This window comes from Sinohyriopsis cumingii, chromosome 15, assembly GCF_028554795.1.
Source record: "Sinohyriopsis cumingii isolate HCF-2022 chromosome 15, ASM2855479v2, whole genome shotgun sequence".
Lineage (NCBI taxonomy): Eukaryota > Metazoa > Mollusca > Bivalvia > Unionida > Unionidae > Sinohyriopsis > Sinohyriopsis cumingii.
The window spans coordinates 66,025,722-66,042,893 of record NC_142975.1 but is presented as its reverse complement, the minus strand read 5'-3'; the positions used below and the strand labels follow the sequence as shown (position 1 = coordinate 66,042,893).

The 17,172-nt window shown below is 35.5% G+C and overlaps 1 protein-coding gene across 1 annotated transcript in view; it reads left to right on the top strand.

Annotated features, from left to right (window-relative positions):
* The first annotated feature begins 216 nt into the window (after positions 1-216).
* The window catches only part of LOC149781967 (transmembrane and coiled-coil domain-containing protein 4-like), a 69,419-nt gene continuing 52,463 nt past the window's right edge, over positions 217-17,172 (top strand). Inside the window, exons 1-4 of the mRNA XM_089936155.1 lie at positions 217-292; positions 5,022-5,118; positions 11,808-11,865; positions 15,924-16,068. Of these exons, the coding sequence (XP_089792281.1) occupies positions 238-292; positions 5,022-5,118; positions 11,808-11,865; positions 15,924-16,068 (355 nt within the window). The 5' untranslated portion in view covers positions 217-237. The remainder of the gene's footprint in view (positions 293-5,021; positions 5,119-11,807; positions 11,866-15,923; positions 16,069-17,172) is intronic.

Sequence of the window (17,172 nt, the reverse complement as noted above, 5' to 3'; positions counted from 1 at the left end):
TGTGATGAAAGTCATGCACTTTGTTAAGCCCGAATAAACGTCTGAAAATGATTGAGGCAATAATGATGATGATGATGACGACGAAAGACCCAAATGGAAATTAGTCATGATTAACCAAAAATAAAATTAAAATCTCAACGCCCAAGACGTTATCGGTTATTCTTCTTAGAATTAGTTTCCTTACTGGCTAGTCATATGATAACCACGTGACTGGAGCCACGGTATTGTACGTACAAAATGGCGGACGAGAAGTCTGCATTTCCTCCAGAGAAAGATACCCAGGATATTCCGGGTATGGTATAGTGAGGTTTAATTCATACAAAAATATGTACTCATTTGAATTTGATCAATTTTTGTTTAAAACTTGAAATAACAGTTTTAAATGGTGAGACAAAATATGAACACATTGCTCTTTAGCACTGAAAATAGCCCTACAATGTAAGACGTATCACGCTATTTATGTTTTAGAGTGGCTATTGGGTGACGCGCATTGCGTTTTAAGAATACAGTGAAAAGTGAATTGTGCCGGATCTGTCAGGAACGGTCAGTTACAAATGTTGGACATATACTCAGTATATTCTTGGCAGTAAGGTCACTAGCAGACAGTTGTAAGCCTCAGTGGATATAAATGACGTACCCGAGGAGAAAGCAAGTTGGTAGCCCGTAATTTATTAGTCAACGAAAATTTTCGAGATTTTTATTTTTTTTAATTTTGTATTTTTATTCCACTGTTGTAGACAGGTTCCAAAAGGCATTGGACACTCGGTAATAATAGTACTATAGGGACAGTTTTCTTTTCTTCATTTGCCTCAAGATAATGTAATTTTTGTAGGCTACAATATCGGATATAATTTTTGGAGGGCATTGGGGTTGCTATGAATCAGTATGATTATTTTTTTTTAAGTGATTCGAAAGCTGGATTTTTTTCTTTAGAACATCCACAGCCCACTCCCTCCTCCACCCCCACCCTGGACAATTAAATGGTCAGTACCTTATGTTCTTACTTGTGACCACAAAGCCCCCAATTCAGATAAGTTAAAGGGGACCCTCACCTTTACATTCCTGTAAACTTGCTCAGTTATTTACTCATATATATATATATATATATATCAGCACTGTGGCACATCAGGACATTACAGGTTGTATTGTGTCAATTAATGCTAAAGTTGTCAGCATGTAAAATAAAGAATTGTACAAAATACTTTTTTTTAGATAAATTCTTCGAAATAAATGTGAACATTGAAGTGCGAAAAGATTTTCAATACATGTAAAAGGTAAAGCTGTTAAAATTCTGTAAAGTGTATTTTAAATAAATGAAAATAGTAAACAATATAAATGCTTATGGATTTAATTAGAAAACAATTAAGAGGGGGCTGCCTCTAGATGTATTGTCAGATTGCTACCTTTTACACATTACTGTTATACACCTCAGTGGCAAGTTATCAATACAATCTACCAGAGACTGTTGTTGATAGGAGTCCCTGTTTTATGGTGATGATTTTCAGTTATTTAATCATAAAAGCTGAAGCATGTCAAAGCCGCAAATAGTATTCATATATTATGTAATATTTATCATATCCAGAAATGTTTTGAAGTTTTAGTTTTTTCACCCTTAATAATCTTACTACAAATAATTGAATTCTGTGGAATTCTCAAATTATTTTGTTTTTAACTCAAAGAATCATAAATCACATTTATGACAAAGCCCTCATGCTATAGCCCTATCCACCCTCACCATTTTCTGCAGTACAGTGTTTTGGGTGGCACATGGAGTTGCCAGAAGCCAAAAACTTTTACCCTCTTCTACCTAAAAAAAGAAACGCGAGAAGAAAACAAAGCTAAATATCAACAAAAATGTGTACCCTTGTCCACAAACACACCAAGAGAAATATACACCCCCAAAACTAAAATGAAAGAGCTTTTATTTCAAGTACACCAGTACAAATTTAATAAGCATCAAAAGCTATTTTTTATCCTTTTTTTGGTCAGGGATATTTATCAGTGATGTAATTAAGAGTTATGCACTTTTTTGTCCCTGGAAAAGGTGCAAGTCCAAAGGTGCAAGTCCAAAGAGAAGTATCCATTAACTATATATTGTATTATGAAGTCAGTTTGTTTTTATGAGACAATAAATTTGTGGGTTTCATTGGTACATAGAGCCATGCCATCTATAAGTGACATCATATAATACCAAGGCAGGTTCAGTATCAAGACAAGATTTGGTGTCTGTACTTACTTCTAAGATATGTCTCACTGCAAATTGCATAGACCCAGATCTGCCATTGCATAGTGCACTGGCAGATCTGTTTCTGTGCAGTATGTTAATAGTTATCAGTAGAACCAATGATATAAACCCTGAAATGCCAACTGTTTTGTATATCTATAGTTTGTTTTTAACTTTTGTCCATGATTGTAGATTGTAAGGGTCATGGGTCATTGTAAACAACATATTACATAGCTAACCTTTTTACATGATTGTAGATTAAACTTTCAGATAACAGTTGGGTCATATGTCAACAACATGTTTGTTTGGATTTGAGTTCTGGACATTGGTTTTTCTCTTGGAAAAACCAAATTGGTCTACATGATTTTTCAGAGGTCTCACTAGGATTAAATCATTGTGATACAATAAGACTGTCAACACATCAGCTCACCCAAGCCTATTGGCACATCAGCACATTCATTACTGGAATTCATTTGGAACACTAGAGTTATAATATCAAGACATTATGAGATGCGGATAAGGGTCTATGGTGGACCTAACTTTTAAGCAAGTATATACAGTATCGAGAAATGGAGTGTAATATTTTAGATTTTTCTTGATTTTTGCTTGCATTTTGTGGGTTTTGATCAGAGGCGTTTACTCAGGGTATGTCTAACAGTTCAATAGTCTTGACAGCCAATTTGAATGGGTCTGCTTGAGAATGCCTGATTCAATCCCTAATCAATAAATGTCATGTACACTGAATGCATTGTTGGATTCTATTACCCATATAGATGTAATTTTGGGCCATACAGTTTTTTATCCATCTTTGATAGATTTTGATCAGCAATATTGTAAATCCCTTTCAGGAATTACTATCACATCAGCTCCAGTATCAATTTTGAATATCATTGAATCATATTGACATGTTATCAATGGCTAATCATTTGTGCTGACAGTCCTTAGCAATCTGGGTTCCATTTTCAATCCTTTTGTTTGAACTACTGATTTTGACAGGCAGCATTTTGCAATGTACCTTTGTTTGCATCACTTGTGACATTAGCTTTGCTGGATACTGCAAGAATACTTGAATTTATTTCCATATCTCATGCATCCTATTTTGCTTAAAATGTTTGGTTAAAATTTTGAGATTTTATATTTCTGCTGCCCACATTTTTGTGAAGATGATTTTACTGCATACATTGCAGTTATTTGTTCACCTGTTGGTTGTACAGATGGCTTGTTTTCTAACAGCCTTATTTTGTTGAGCTCGATTTGCATCAAACTGCAATTTTTCTGACAGTTTTGGATCTTGCAGTCCAGCTGCAATCAGGTCTGATCATTTCATTTTGTAGTAGCCTTAAATTGCAATTGTCAGCTAGCACACTAAGAAATCTAACAAAACTGTTCACTACTGCCCCATCTTCCTGTTTTGTCTGATTAAATTTTGCTCTTTCAAAACTTATATTTCTTTTAGGAATGAAGTGCTGCACAAATCTGTTAGTCTCATGTTTTGGCTTCTTTTGATCTTCCTTGCTCAGGTTGAAGGAAGACAAAATCTCATCAGCCTCACTTCCCATGGGTTAGATCAGGTATTCACTTGAATTTCATCCTCTTTTTCACTAAGACCGGTTGGTTGATGAAGTAGTTCAGCTGCTGAAACAACTTGATGAGAACTGATATGCACCAGAAGCTGGTTTATCTTATTTCTTCACATGGGTTTAAGTTCTATGAGAAAAACAAATACATGTCAGTCTTCTTTCTCCATCACATCTGTAGTGATATTTTGTAATTAATAAATAGTATATATTGCCAACCTAAGTTATTCTTTAATAACAAATAACATTACAATACCTGTGTTATATGAGTCGGCATCATGCAGTGCTGAGGTACCTTATAGTTAGGGACCTCTGTTTAGGAATTTGAGGGTTGAGATGGGGGTGTGTGTCTTAATGTTGATCTATTGAGTGATGACTATTGATTGGGTTCTTAAATGTGTGGTTCACAACAAACATAAAATGCATGAAAATGGAAATACATAGAAAATTGGTCCCCCACCAGGAAATACATGACAACTGGTTGCCCACAGTAACATGTAATGTTTGATCAGTTATTACTGTAGTTCTTAGTAAGAAAAGTCATTATGAATGAAGTCATACAAAAGCAGGCTTGCTCAATTCCCAATTCATCAGATAATGTAAGTGATATGTTCATAAAGCATTGTGTTTTAGTCATTTCTAAAAGATTCAAGTTTTAATCTGAGCAGACTTCATTAGTTCTAGAAGTCAGAAAATATGCAAACATCATTATATCAGTTATGGCCTTTGTCACAACGGTAACAAATAATTATATTCTAAACATTGTTAGTCATCAAGGATCTGTAGCTTTCAGATTTAAGTAATTTAGAGTTATTACAGGGGCTATGCGGATTGTTGTTTAGTTTCAAGAGCTTTTTTGTCATTGTATAGTCAGACCTGAGATGGATTTACTCTATAATACTTGCTTATAAGTTGGATACAGCTGTAAACTGCAAGGACCCAGATCTCACAGTTTGTTAGGATTAATCAGTACAGTAAACAACACAGACCCAAATCTGCTCAAGGATGTATTATGCAATGGCAGGTCAGCATCTATGTTTCTTTGCTGTTGGACCTGTCTTCTAAGCAAGTACATTGTTGTTTCAATGCAGAGAAAAGTAGACATCTTTTAGTGTGTTGGAAATGCATTTCAATCAGTCTTATATCAGTCTGAGCCCCATTTAATCTAATACAAGCTAATATACTGTCTCTAATTCAAGTTTATGTATTATTTTTTGTAGAAGAGATAACTTTGATGTTAAGTGATGTTGGTCGATACTCTTTTGCTGGCCTCACTGCAGTATCTCTTTTGAAGCTGTTTGAAGATGAATGGCACAGGTACAGTAATGTTAACCTTCCATTATAATAAGGCTAAACAGAGTACTGGAACAGTCAGAATTTTTTTTTCTTTCGCTGAATTGAGATTTTCATGAAACATTAGAGTGACTGAAATTTTCTTTGATGCCTATATTTAGTAAAAAAAACGATCTGGACCTGTTAAAGAAAATGTGACCCATTAGGAGAGTTTTTCTTGTTTTGGGATAATGAAAAATAGTCTCCAGATTTGAAGCATTAATTTATCACTTTTTGATGAAGATATTGCAGACATTATGAAAACCTTTTTAGTCCATCTGTCTACAGTACAGTACTATATATGTTCTTGTGTCCATCTCCTCCACTACCAATGAATGGAATCCAGTCAATGTCAGCAACAGGTTTCCATATTTATTGTCTCCCCCACTACCATTGAATGGAATCCAGTCAATGTCAGCAACAGGTTTCCATATTTATTGTCTCCTCCACTACCAATGAATGGAATCCAGTCAATGTCAGCAGCAGGTTTCCATATTTATTGGTGATGTGCAAAAGCATATTTTGATTAACTCAATTCCCAGGACCCACATGGAGGGATTAAAAGGTCATAAATTGCTTATTAGTGGTGCATCTAGAAATGTACCTTTTTGCTCATCAAGCTGTCAGTCAAGTCACATTCCATGTAAACACTTTCATTCTGCTACCTATCACAGTCTTAGATGTCATATCAGGGCTCTCAAGTAGGCGGTTCTCAAGGAACACACATTTTCTCTGAGTAACGAATCCCATTAATCTGCCTCAGTTTCACCTATGATGCTTCTCTTTTTATATTTTTGGTCAGCCAATTCCAGTCTGCTGAATAGGTAAGTGCTAGGCTTAGGTAAACAGACAGGAAGGCAGCTTGACTAATTAACAGTTATTTTTTCTCTGCTGTGATGACTGAAAGAAACTAATGTTTTTTTGAATGTGCATGTAAACACCTGTGATTGTTCAGCAAATAAATCATTTTCTTTGTTGTCTTAACTGTGTTTAAATATGGGATGACATGTATATAAATCATGAAAGTAATCAAGGTTTTCTCAGTTAAAATAATAATAATAATAATCATAATCATAATCATAATAAAGTACATGTGACTAGGTCACTACAGTATCATTAAACACTATTTTAAAGGAGTGCTGAGATGTACTCTAACTCATAAGAATGAGTTGGCAAAACCCGTTTTCATTTCTAGAGAAGAAGGCTTGTTGATGAGAATGACAGTAATGCAAAAAATGATGCAAGTGAGAAAACAGATGAAGATAATAAAGAGAACTTGAACTCGAAATGTATATTTAAAAGCTGACTCCATCTTGATTATGGTAAAGGATGCTTATATTCAAAAGTGGGAGAACTTCTAACATGAGAACTAGAGACCTCAGTGAGTGGAGCAGTTCTCATGGTTGAAAACAGTGGAATTAGATGGTATATTAAAAGCAATATGCAAGTGGTGTAATATTGCAGGAAAATAAAATCTTTTCACTCAGAACGGAAATACCAATTTGCAGCTATAATCCTTGAGCCTTCACAAATTCAACCCAAATCATTTGATTGTTGTTGAAGACATCTGTGCTACCCAGAAAAGACAGACAATTCCATATGCTGGTGAGAAACTCAAAATTAGTGTGAAAAATTTTGGCTGCAAAGTTGTACAATTCTGTACAAAGAAACAGTGAACAGATTAATTAGAATAAGGAGGGAGTGCCCTGTACTTAAAACTTTGTTAACTAGAATGCCATACATAATGGTACATTGGTTAGTTAAGGAATATAAAAATGTCTAGAAGCTATCTTATTTGATTGACTGATTTGCATAGTGCAGTGTGATGAATTTTGGACCGTTGGCTTCTCTTTAATGCAGGAGCCCTGAGTGGCTGAGTAGTCTAAAGCACTCACCATTGCGGATCACTACTATCTCACCTCTGTCTGCTTAGGTTTGAGTCTCAGGCTCGACCAATGTGGGTACATGAGAAACCTTGCCAGTAGCTTCTCATGGGTTGGTGGTTCTTTGAGGGGTTTTACAGGGTTCTTCCTTGACCATTTATACTGGCTGCCATGTATAGCCTATCTTGTGCTGAAAAATGGTATTAAACCCAACAACAACAAAAACATTCTCTTTAATGTTATCTGTTGAGGCTGAAAATTTAATTCAGATATGTAATAAAATAGTTTAACTTTACTTTGTATCTTCTTGAAAGTTACAGACTCTCAAGTTTATGTCAGTGACTTTCAGAAAGAGACTGGTGACTTCTGAGTTCCATGAGTGAATAGTTCAGTACTCTCTGTCTTGAACCTTTGGAGAGCTCTGCCACATGGTACACAAGGGTGAAGTTTATGTTTTATGATCATATGCCTTGAATTCGATGGATTGCTTTGAAAAATCCTTGTCTTTTGGAAAGGTTGATTTTATCCTTGAAAAGACCATGAATTTCTTGAAAATATGACACTGTAGAATATGTACAATTTGTTAAATTCAGAATATTTATTTGTTTATTTTCTAAATATAAATAAGTATAATGATATGAATTGGCTTGATCAAAAGAAGCAAGGCATGGGTAGTTACGAGATGGAGTTATATCTTTTTGCGAGAAGAATTCGAATTTTGCAAGAAAAATACTCCTTCACAACTTTTTGGGAAGTCTTTATAAACATCTTGAAAATCAACTCTTTAAAAGCTTTTGCCTTTTTGGTACCATTTTAATAGAGTTGTCACCCTTTTTCTGTGACTTTTAAATTTATGTTTCAGGTACCAATTTAACAAAGTTATTGCCCTTTATCTGTCAGTTTTAAATCTACATTACATTATGCAACCAGCATTAGGAACCAATCAACAATTTCTGATAGAAATGGGTGTGTACATAGTTTCATAGACCAGATTCCCATAGCACTGATAACCAGGTAATTCAACCACCTAAATCTAGAGGAACAATCATCTATGCTTTGCTCATTCATGTCCCCACATTTACGCAGCATCCACAAACCTACTTTTTACTTTAAAATCTGTAACTTTTATTGCTACTGTATAGAATAACCTGCATTTCTGGGTTTTAGTTCATCAGCACCATTTTGGATAGAGTTATGGCCTTTAGAAATTAACTTCAAATCATCACATGGGATGGTGTATCGCTCAAAAGCCATTGAACATATTCTGGTGGATTTGGTAAGAACATTGTATCTTGGACCTAGATGTACCTATTATGGGTTTGTCTTGTCTACACCACTTTTGATAGCCATTGCCTTTATTGATAAATTTCATATCTTTAGTTAGGATGTTGCTTGTAATCAGCATAGTTCACAGGCCGTTCAACATTTTCTAATGCGTTTTGATGGGAACATTGTTTTAGACTTTTATGTGCCTTTTATTGCTTGTGTCTCATTTTGTCATGTATTGTTTTAGTTTTTGTAGCATCTCTGCACTTTCGATGTCAAGGAAAATAGAGTAAAACTAAAAGGCTATTTTGAAAAGAAATACAGAGTTTCAACATGTTTTGTTTTCACTTTTATTATATGCAGGGCACTGTGTGAAATTTTATCTGCATGTTTGAAGGAAAGGCATGCAAGTTATATTACTTAAGTGCAGGGGAGCATGAATAAACTAATCAATCTCATATAGAAATATAGGGGCCCCGAGTGGCCGAGTGGTCTAAAGCGTTCGCCGTTACGGATCACTGCCATCTCACCTCTTTCTGCGCCGGTTCGAGTCTCAGATTCAGCCAATGTAGATATGTGAGAAAGCATGCCAGTAGCTTCTCGTGGGTCGGTGGTTCTTTCCGGGGTTTTCCCGGGTTCTTCCTCCACCATTAATACTGGCCGCCATATATGGCCTATCGTGTGCTGAAAAATGGCGTTAAACCCCACAACAACAACAACAACAACATATAGAAATATAATATAATTGGTATATAGGTTACTTATAAGTAAGATAAAGCTGAAGGATTAGGATTTTAAATGCAAATTAGGTATTTAACTTATAAATGAAGTATATTTCACTTATAAGCAAAATGCAGTCTATTCATTTATTATGCTTAAAGTTCACTTATATGTGAAATATAGTAGAAATAGGCACTTCTAAACGAAGCATACTTTACATATAAGTGAAATACAAGTCTTTCACTTACTTCCACCAAAAGGAAATTGCGTATTGGAATAAATACTAATCATCAGTTTCATAGAATGCACACATGTAAACGAATGCACATTTCCATTTCACTTTGGCCAGTAAATAAATGCTGCCCCAGAATCGATTATCAGCATGTGAATCCTGTGTTATTTGTGTATACTGCATGAGTCAGTGTAAGATAGTGCCATAATGCAAACATCCATGATATAGGAAAGAAAACACAGCTAAGTCCAAATTCTGGTAGCAATTGCTTTAGATATCTTTTAAAGTAAGAATTCTTTCTGTTCAAACATTTCTCGTCAGATAAATTTTCAGCATCCGACAATACATTATTTTTATGATTTCATTAGAACATTTTATGTTGAATAATAGTGTTTTAGGCAAAATTATTTTAAAAAATGTGTTTTTGGATGCTGAAAAGGTTTTTGTTTACAAGGTGTTTCAGCAGTATATGGTTACGCATGCTTGCTTGTGTCCCCATTTTGCAATACACCCCCCCAATACCAGAATAAATATTGGATTATTAATAAATGATTGAAACTAATAATATGGTTTTGTGAACTTGCTGTTTGCTGTAAAACTTGGATTTAGACTGTACCTATTTGCAGTAAACTATTAGTCAGAAAATAAAAAAGTTCATGAAGTTACAGTTCAGTTATGCTCAACTGAAAAAGGCCTATACCACCAAAAAATAACTTGGATGTCATTTGTAAGTGAAATGTTTGTGAAGCAAGAAATAATATTGTTTTTACTTATTCTATACATCTACCTACTAACATTTCAACTACTTTGTTAAATATGCAAAGCATAAATAACTTACAAGTAAGTCCTTTAAAAGTCAAACATATATCATGTGTAAGTCAGAATAGTTTTTTTTGTCCATAAGGGAATGTTTTAAAAATTCACCCAAACTGTGTCTCGCATGCAGGGTTTGCAAGACATGTTTTCATTTTACCTTAGCATTCGAATACGTGTATAATGTGTATGTAAAGTATGTTATTTGTAACGACTTATCATCTACTTAGCATCACAAATCACTGAGAGTTTAATATCATTGATTTGAATTTGGACAACCATGACTGAATTTGCAGAATAAACTAAAGGTATCCCAATTAAGCTGATAATTATCATATTACTGTAGAGGTTTAGCAACAAAACTGGCAGCGTAATGTGCTGGAGAATATATTGATATTTTGAATGTTAAAATGTAAAGACGTAGAGTTACAGTACATAATGAATTAACGTGGCAATTCCTCATGGTTTGTGTTTTAGTAAATGTCCCAGATTCCTAAACCAAAAAACCCTGATTTCTCCATCCCTACAGACAGCAATCCAACTGGTTGTAATTCATAATTCATTACATGCATTATGTGCCCTTCGTTAAAAGTCTCGAAATGTTGGGTCAAAATATAATCAGAAATGTTAATTTAATCGCAGATGGCAATGTCCTGGGCAACCTGAATAAAAAACTTTATAAATGTCAACTCAGGGATTTAGGAGGAGACTGATTTTATTATGGACAGATGGGTGAATAGACAGACAGATAGAATGGGTCACAATGTGCCCTTGCTAAATCTTAGGGTTACAGACTATCTCAGCTGTGAAAAGCAACTCTATAGATACATTTGTCAAATAAATTTCTCACACAGAGCAAGCACATGCTCCTTCATTCTTGCATTTCACTGCATTGCATTATGTACTGTGAGGAACTGAATGGATATCAAACACTGAGACTATACATGAACACAGAAATGACAGCTAGATTCATTTACATAACAGTTTTACATCAGAAAAACTGGCATGTTATAAGGCTATTTGAATCTGATACATACATAATGATTACATGCATGTGTTTGAATTCTATAATGTAAATCAACTCCAAGTAGATTTTTTAAAACACAAGTTAAAGAATGAATGAATTGGCATGCTTCCATTATACTGTGTATAAGTTATATGTATCAGTATGCCTTCATTTCCATTTCCATTAGTTTATAGGGATTAAAATTCTATCTCCCTCCCTCTTTCTTTCTGTCTCTCTCTCATTTAGCAAGCAACTTTTAAAGATGGCAGTTTTAAATCACAAAACAAACTGCACTTTTTAGTTGTTTATCCAAAGTTGGAAGGATTTGCATTACAATATTCTACAATAATAATAAAATAATTATAATAATAATAGTAATGATGATAATAATAAGTAAGAGTAATGGTCCATGTAGTACCAGTATCACTAAGCACTATAAAAAAGGTTACATTGATCATTTGTTACCTGTAGATTGAGTTGTACTCAATTGTTTTGTTTATTTTTAAAAAATATTTTTAGAGTTTAGATATTTATGATATCATCATGTCCATTCATGAGTTGTCCATATTATACCATTTTCTAGCTGTCTTTCTTACAATGGTTAGAAAAAGTTTAGCATTATGTTATTTTCATATCGGATAATTGGCTTGTAGATTTTTTAAATGCCAGTTTCATAACATTTGATTGAAATTTGTGAGTTATCTTTTTCCAGGCAAAATATAGATTTTATGTGTATTTTTACTTTTTTTTCCAGTGAATTTAAGAAGAAAACTCTTCAGTCAGTACTGAAGCACTTGTCACAGTCTGAATCGGTAATACAATGCTTTTATTTCACTTTCCACATAATATCATATCCACATTGATTCAGATATGAATGGTTTGAGTCACACAGTAGCAAGTGCAATTTTGTACCTGTTTTGTTTTGGCTATCTGGTGAAAGCACAGATATGAAATTTTTTCTACCAATAATTGATAAGAAAGACACATATTGAACTTTACTGTTAAGAAAGAGCTGTAGATAAATTTATAACTTGCACATGTTTCAATCGACTATTCCCATCACAATGAATGTTGACTTATTTTGGTACTTCTCAGGCATTTTCTTTCAGGCATCATCACAGTAATGATAAATATAAACATGTTTCAGATGTCTTACTCTTACGGTGTAGGAGGGGCTAGGCACATATAATTTTACATATAGACTAGCTGGCTTGATTGTATTATTATATCCTCACAGGGGCCCAAAGTGGGGGAGTGGTCTAAAGCACTCTCCATTAGGGATCACTGCCATCTTTCCTCTGTCTACGTGGGTTCGAGTCTCGGATTCGGCCAATGTGGGTATGTAAGAAAGCTTGCCAGTAGCTTCTTGTGGGTCGATGGTTCTTTCCGGGGTTTTCCCGCGTTCTATCTCCACCATTAATACTGGCCACCATGTATATCCTATCATGTGCTGAAAAATGGCGTTAAACCCTACAACAACACCAACTACATCTTTGCATTTCTTCAAAGCTGAGCAGATAATAATTGCTGGCTGTACTGGTCACAGACCAGAAGAGCTTATGGGATTTCCCATCATCGGTTGTTCATCTGTCGGTTATTTCAAGCTTGTTATTACTACAGTAACTCCACCATGGTGGCCATCTAGAAAATCTTGTTATTGCTACTCATCCAGATTTTTATGGACATATGGTCCTAAATGGAATTGATAACAAACCTTATATTAAATATGACTGCCACAATGACCAACTTTAATTTCTCTATGAGTGTGACATTTTTTCAGTTTTCCACAATACAGAGATCTCTATACACGGAATACTGCCTGTATTATTCAGCCAATTGAGTGATCAATGTATTTCATTGTGATAAACCAGGTTGTTGTTGGGTTTAATGCCATTTTTCAGCACCTGATAGGCTATGCATGGCGGCCAGTATCAGTGGTGGAGGAAGAACCTTTATAACCCAGTAAAGAACCACCGACCCACAAGAAGCTACTGGCAAACTTTCTCACATACCGACACTGGCTGAATCGAAGACTTGTACCCACGCAGGCATAGGTGAGATGGCAGTGATGCGTAACGGATAATGCTTTAGACCACTCGGCTGCTCAGGGCCCTGATAAACCAGGTAAATGTCTTATTAAAAATGTCAACAGGTAATACATGTAAATGAAATTTAATTTGTTGCTATTTAGTTTTGGTAGATTGGTAATCTTCATGTCCAAGAGATTTTGTCATAGCCATATTTAACAGTTAAAAATACAATATATACCCTGTCAATTTGGGTACATGTGTGACTCTTATTGGCATTGCCATATTTGACAATTCAAAATACAATATATACCCTGTCAACTTGGGTGCAGTAAAGTTAGAATTTATCAGTTTACACTGGACAACAAATTTTTACAAAAGTCATGTTACTGAAATAAAATTAGTCAATTCTTATCAATTTTTATGTGCTGAACACGAATATGACAGTCAAATTGCAAAATTGGCTCTAGTTTTTTTGTAATCTGCAAGAAATTAATGTTTACATAATGAAATGCATTCCAATAGTAAAAGGTCAACTGTAATAGCCTACCTATAAAAAATCAAGTCATTGACTACATCTTAGATTTCTTCGCCTGTCTCTTGTACAGCTGTTCGGGAGCATCTCTGAGGAGTGTCCAGCAGTAGTCAGCCAGCATTGTAGTGGACCATTTTCCCTGGTATCTTTGTTCCATTGTTGCGATATCTTGATGAAAACGTTCGCCGTGTTCATCACTAACAGTACCACAGTTGCTAGGAAAGAAATCCAAATGGGAATGAAGGAAGTGAATCTTTAGAGACATATTGCAGCCAAGTTTCTTATACTTCATCAACATGTCTTCTACTAGTTCCTTATAGTTTTCTGCCCTAACATTTCCGAGGAAGTTTGTAGAAACTAGGCGAAAAGCATTCCATGCTTGTTTCGCGTCACCTTCCAGCAAGTTGTTGAACCGGTCATCTTTGAAAAGCTCTCGAATCTGAGGACCCACAAAAACTCCCTCTTTAATCTTTGCTTCGCTGAGTCGAGGGAATTTTTCATGCAGGTATCGGAATGCTGGCAAAGTCCGGTCAATGGCTTTCACGAAGTTCTTCATCAAACCTAGTTTGATGTGAAGGGGTGGTAGCAAGATTTTCTGAGCCTCAACCAGAGCTGGGTGTTGGATATTCTTCTCTCCAATGGCTACATTCTGCCTGTGAGTCCATTCCTTCCTCATGTAGTGCATTTCCCTTGCTCGGCTATCCCACTCGCATAAGAAACACATGTATTTTGTATATCCTTGCTGCAGTCCCATTAAAAGGGCAACTACCTTCAAATCACCACAGAGGTGCCAGCTGTACTTGTTATACTCAATGGAATTCAGTAGCTGCCTTAAGTTATCGTATGTCTCTTTCATGTGGACAGCATACGCTACTGGAATAGATGGAAGAATGTTTCCATTGTGCAAAAGCACAGCCTTGAGACTCAGTTTCGAAGAGTCCACAAATAGTCTCCATTCTTGTGGGTCATGAGTGATTTTTAAAGCATTCATGAGGCCCTCAATATCGGAACAGAATATCAGATTACTTTCCTTTCTGAAGAAAGGCTCCAATTGCTGGTGGCGCTTTCGATATGCAGTAATTGTGACATCTTCTTCTAGAAGATTCCATTGTTGGAGTCTTGATCCTAGCAATTCTGCCTTGTTCTTTGATAAGTCCAAATCACGAATCAGGTCATTTAGTTCTTCCTGTGTTATTCTGTGTGGGGTTGATGATGCACCACAGTGAAAATCTGGATCACCGCATGCTGATGGACCAGGAGAAGAACAGGTCGACTCACCTTTGTCTTCGTCAGATGAATCAAGAGAATATTCTGCTGGAGGTTCTGGAATAGGAAGTCCCTCACCATGTGGAACTGGTCTCAATGCAGACGGAATGTTTGGGTAGACTATTCTCGACTTCTTTCGCTTCGTTATTCCGCCGGAAAGAGGAGGAACCAAGCAGAAGTAACAGTCATTTAGGTGGTTGCTTGGCTCTCTCCACACCATTGGGACTGCAAACGGCATTGATGACCTTTTGCAATTCAACCACTGTGAAAGCTGTGTTGTACATGTAGCACAGCATATATGCGGAGCCCAAGGCTTGTCTTGGTCACCAACCTTGCATCCGAAGTAAAGATGATATGCCTTCTTCACTTGAGAATTGATACTTTTCTTCTGGTTGGCAAATGTCACTTCCCCACAAATATAGTAAAAATTGTCCGCGGTATTAACACACTTTCGAGGCATTACTGTTCTTTATTGTACGTAAATGGATAAAATAATAAGTTTTATGTAACAGTAGCTTGAACTGTCTCGCACAACGTCTAAAATATTTTAAATGCTGAACCTATCTGATTGGGCTTTATATAGTACACTGCTTACGTCAGCTTCAGCAGCCGCCTGGCATTAGTATAATAGGCCTACACATGTATAGTACACTGCTGACGTCAACTTACTTCAGCAGCCGCATGGCATTAGTATTGCATTGCATCAGAAAATGATGCAATCAACTGTGGATGATGTGAGCATGATGGTATTATGCAATGTTACATCATTATTCCGGATGTTGCTGCAGTCCTACTGGAGAAATTTACACAGTGAAACATAGAAAATGAGGTATATGAATATCTTCAAAACGAGAGCCAATACAAATTTTTCACGGTTATATTCGTGTTCGGCACACCAAAATACTAAAGATTAGGGCCTTTTCAAGTCAGTAATGATTTCACTGTTGACCAGTGTTATCAAACATACTGTCCATTATTTGAAGTTAGCTAAATCAACACACTTGTCTGCTTTTATAATTGGTCCTCTTTTCCTTCCATTCAGTCTTGTAAGACAATGTTCCTTGTGATGGAAGGTGAAGGAATGAGTGATGCTGGTCCATTTGTGGATGCCCTTCTGAAGGAGCCCAGTTTGAAGGAGTCCAGAATGCCCCTCCTGGAGGACATGGTTGGGATGGCTGTATCTAATGGTGATTGCAAGCTTCATTTTTAATGTTATATATTGTCAAATTCCTTGTTTATTTTGTCTAATAAGAGTGATTTATGGCAGACTATATTATCAGAGAACATGTTTCTTTTTGTTTTGTCTTCACTTTGGTTATCATTTATATATAAAAAATTCAGCTTGCCATAAGCTATGATAATAATATCTGTCCATTCATCTCTGCCTGTTATCTATTTACAAGTTTGTTTCTGCACAGGAAACTAAAGTATATTACTTTATACAGTTATCAGACTTTGTTTATAGCTTACATTTAACACTTGAGTCAAGGAAAAATGCTATCGAATTTGGAGTCAGACGGTCAAAGGTCATGGTCACCATGACTGAAGAACAACAATGGTTTCCACACAGAAACATTACTTCTACATCACATCCGTGTACCCAGACCAAACTATGTGGATGCATTGCACATGTACTCCATGTGATGAAATTTATTGATTTTATAGCAAAAAGGCCAAAAGTCCATGTCATTCTAACTAAAAGTCCAAAAATAGTGTTTTGTCACAATAATGTTAGTTCTGCATCACAAATTTGGACAAAACTTTGTGGATGGTTTGCACTTTGAATAATAGAAAAGTTTATTGATTTAACAGTCAAAAGGTCAAAAGTCATAGTTACTTTGGCTGAATGAAATATAATGTTTGCCTAATAACATTTGTTCTACATCACTGACCTAAACATTACTTTATAGATGATCTGTTCTTGGGGTAAGGAAGAAGTCTATCAATTTTGGGTTCAAAAGGTCCACTGTAATGGTCACTGTTACCGGAGAAGAAAATAAATAGTTTCTGCACACAAATTTGAATTCTTAACCATTTGCCTTTACCAAAATTTGTTAATGACACAATACATGAAGACTTTTTATTTTAAGGCCTGAGGCTTGGGTCACTATGACTTAAAAAAGAAAAATGTGAGCTCAGTAACTTTAGTTATACACTACATAGCTTGGCCAAATATTGTAGAGGGCATGCAGTAAGGATGAGGCCTGTTGATATTGGATTCAAAGGTCAGTGGTGAAGGTCGTTATGGCTGAAATAATAAATAAATGGTAATAAATAAATTTAGATATTTT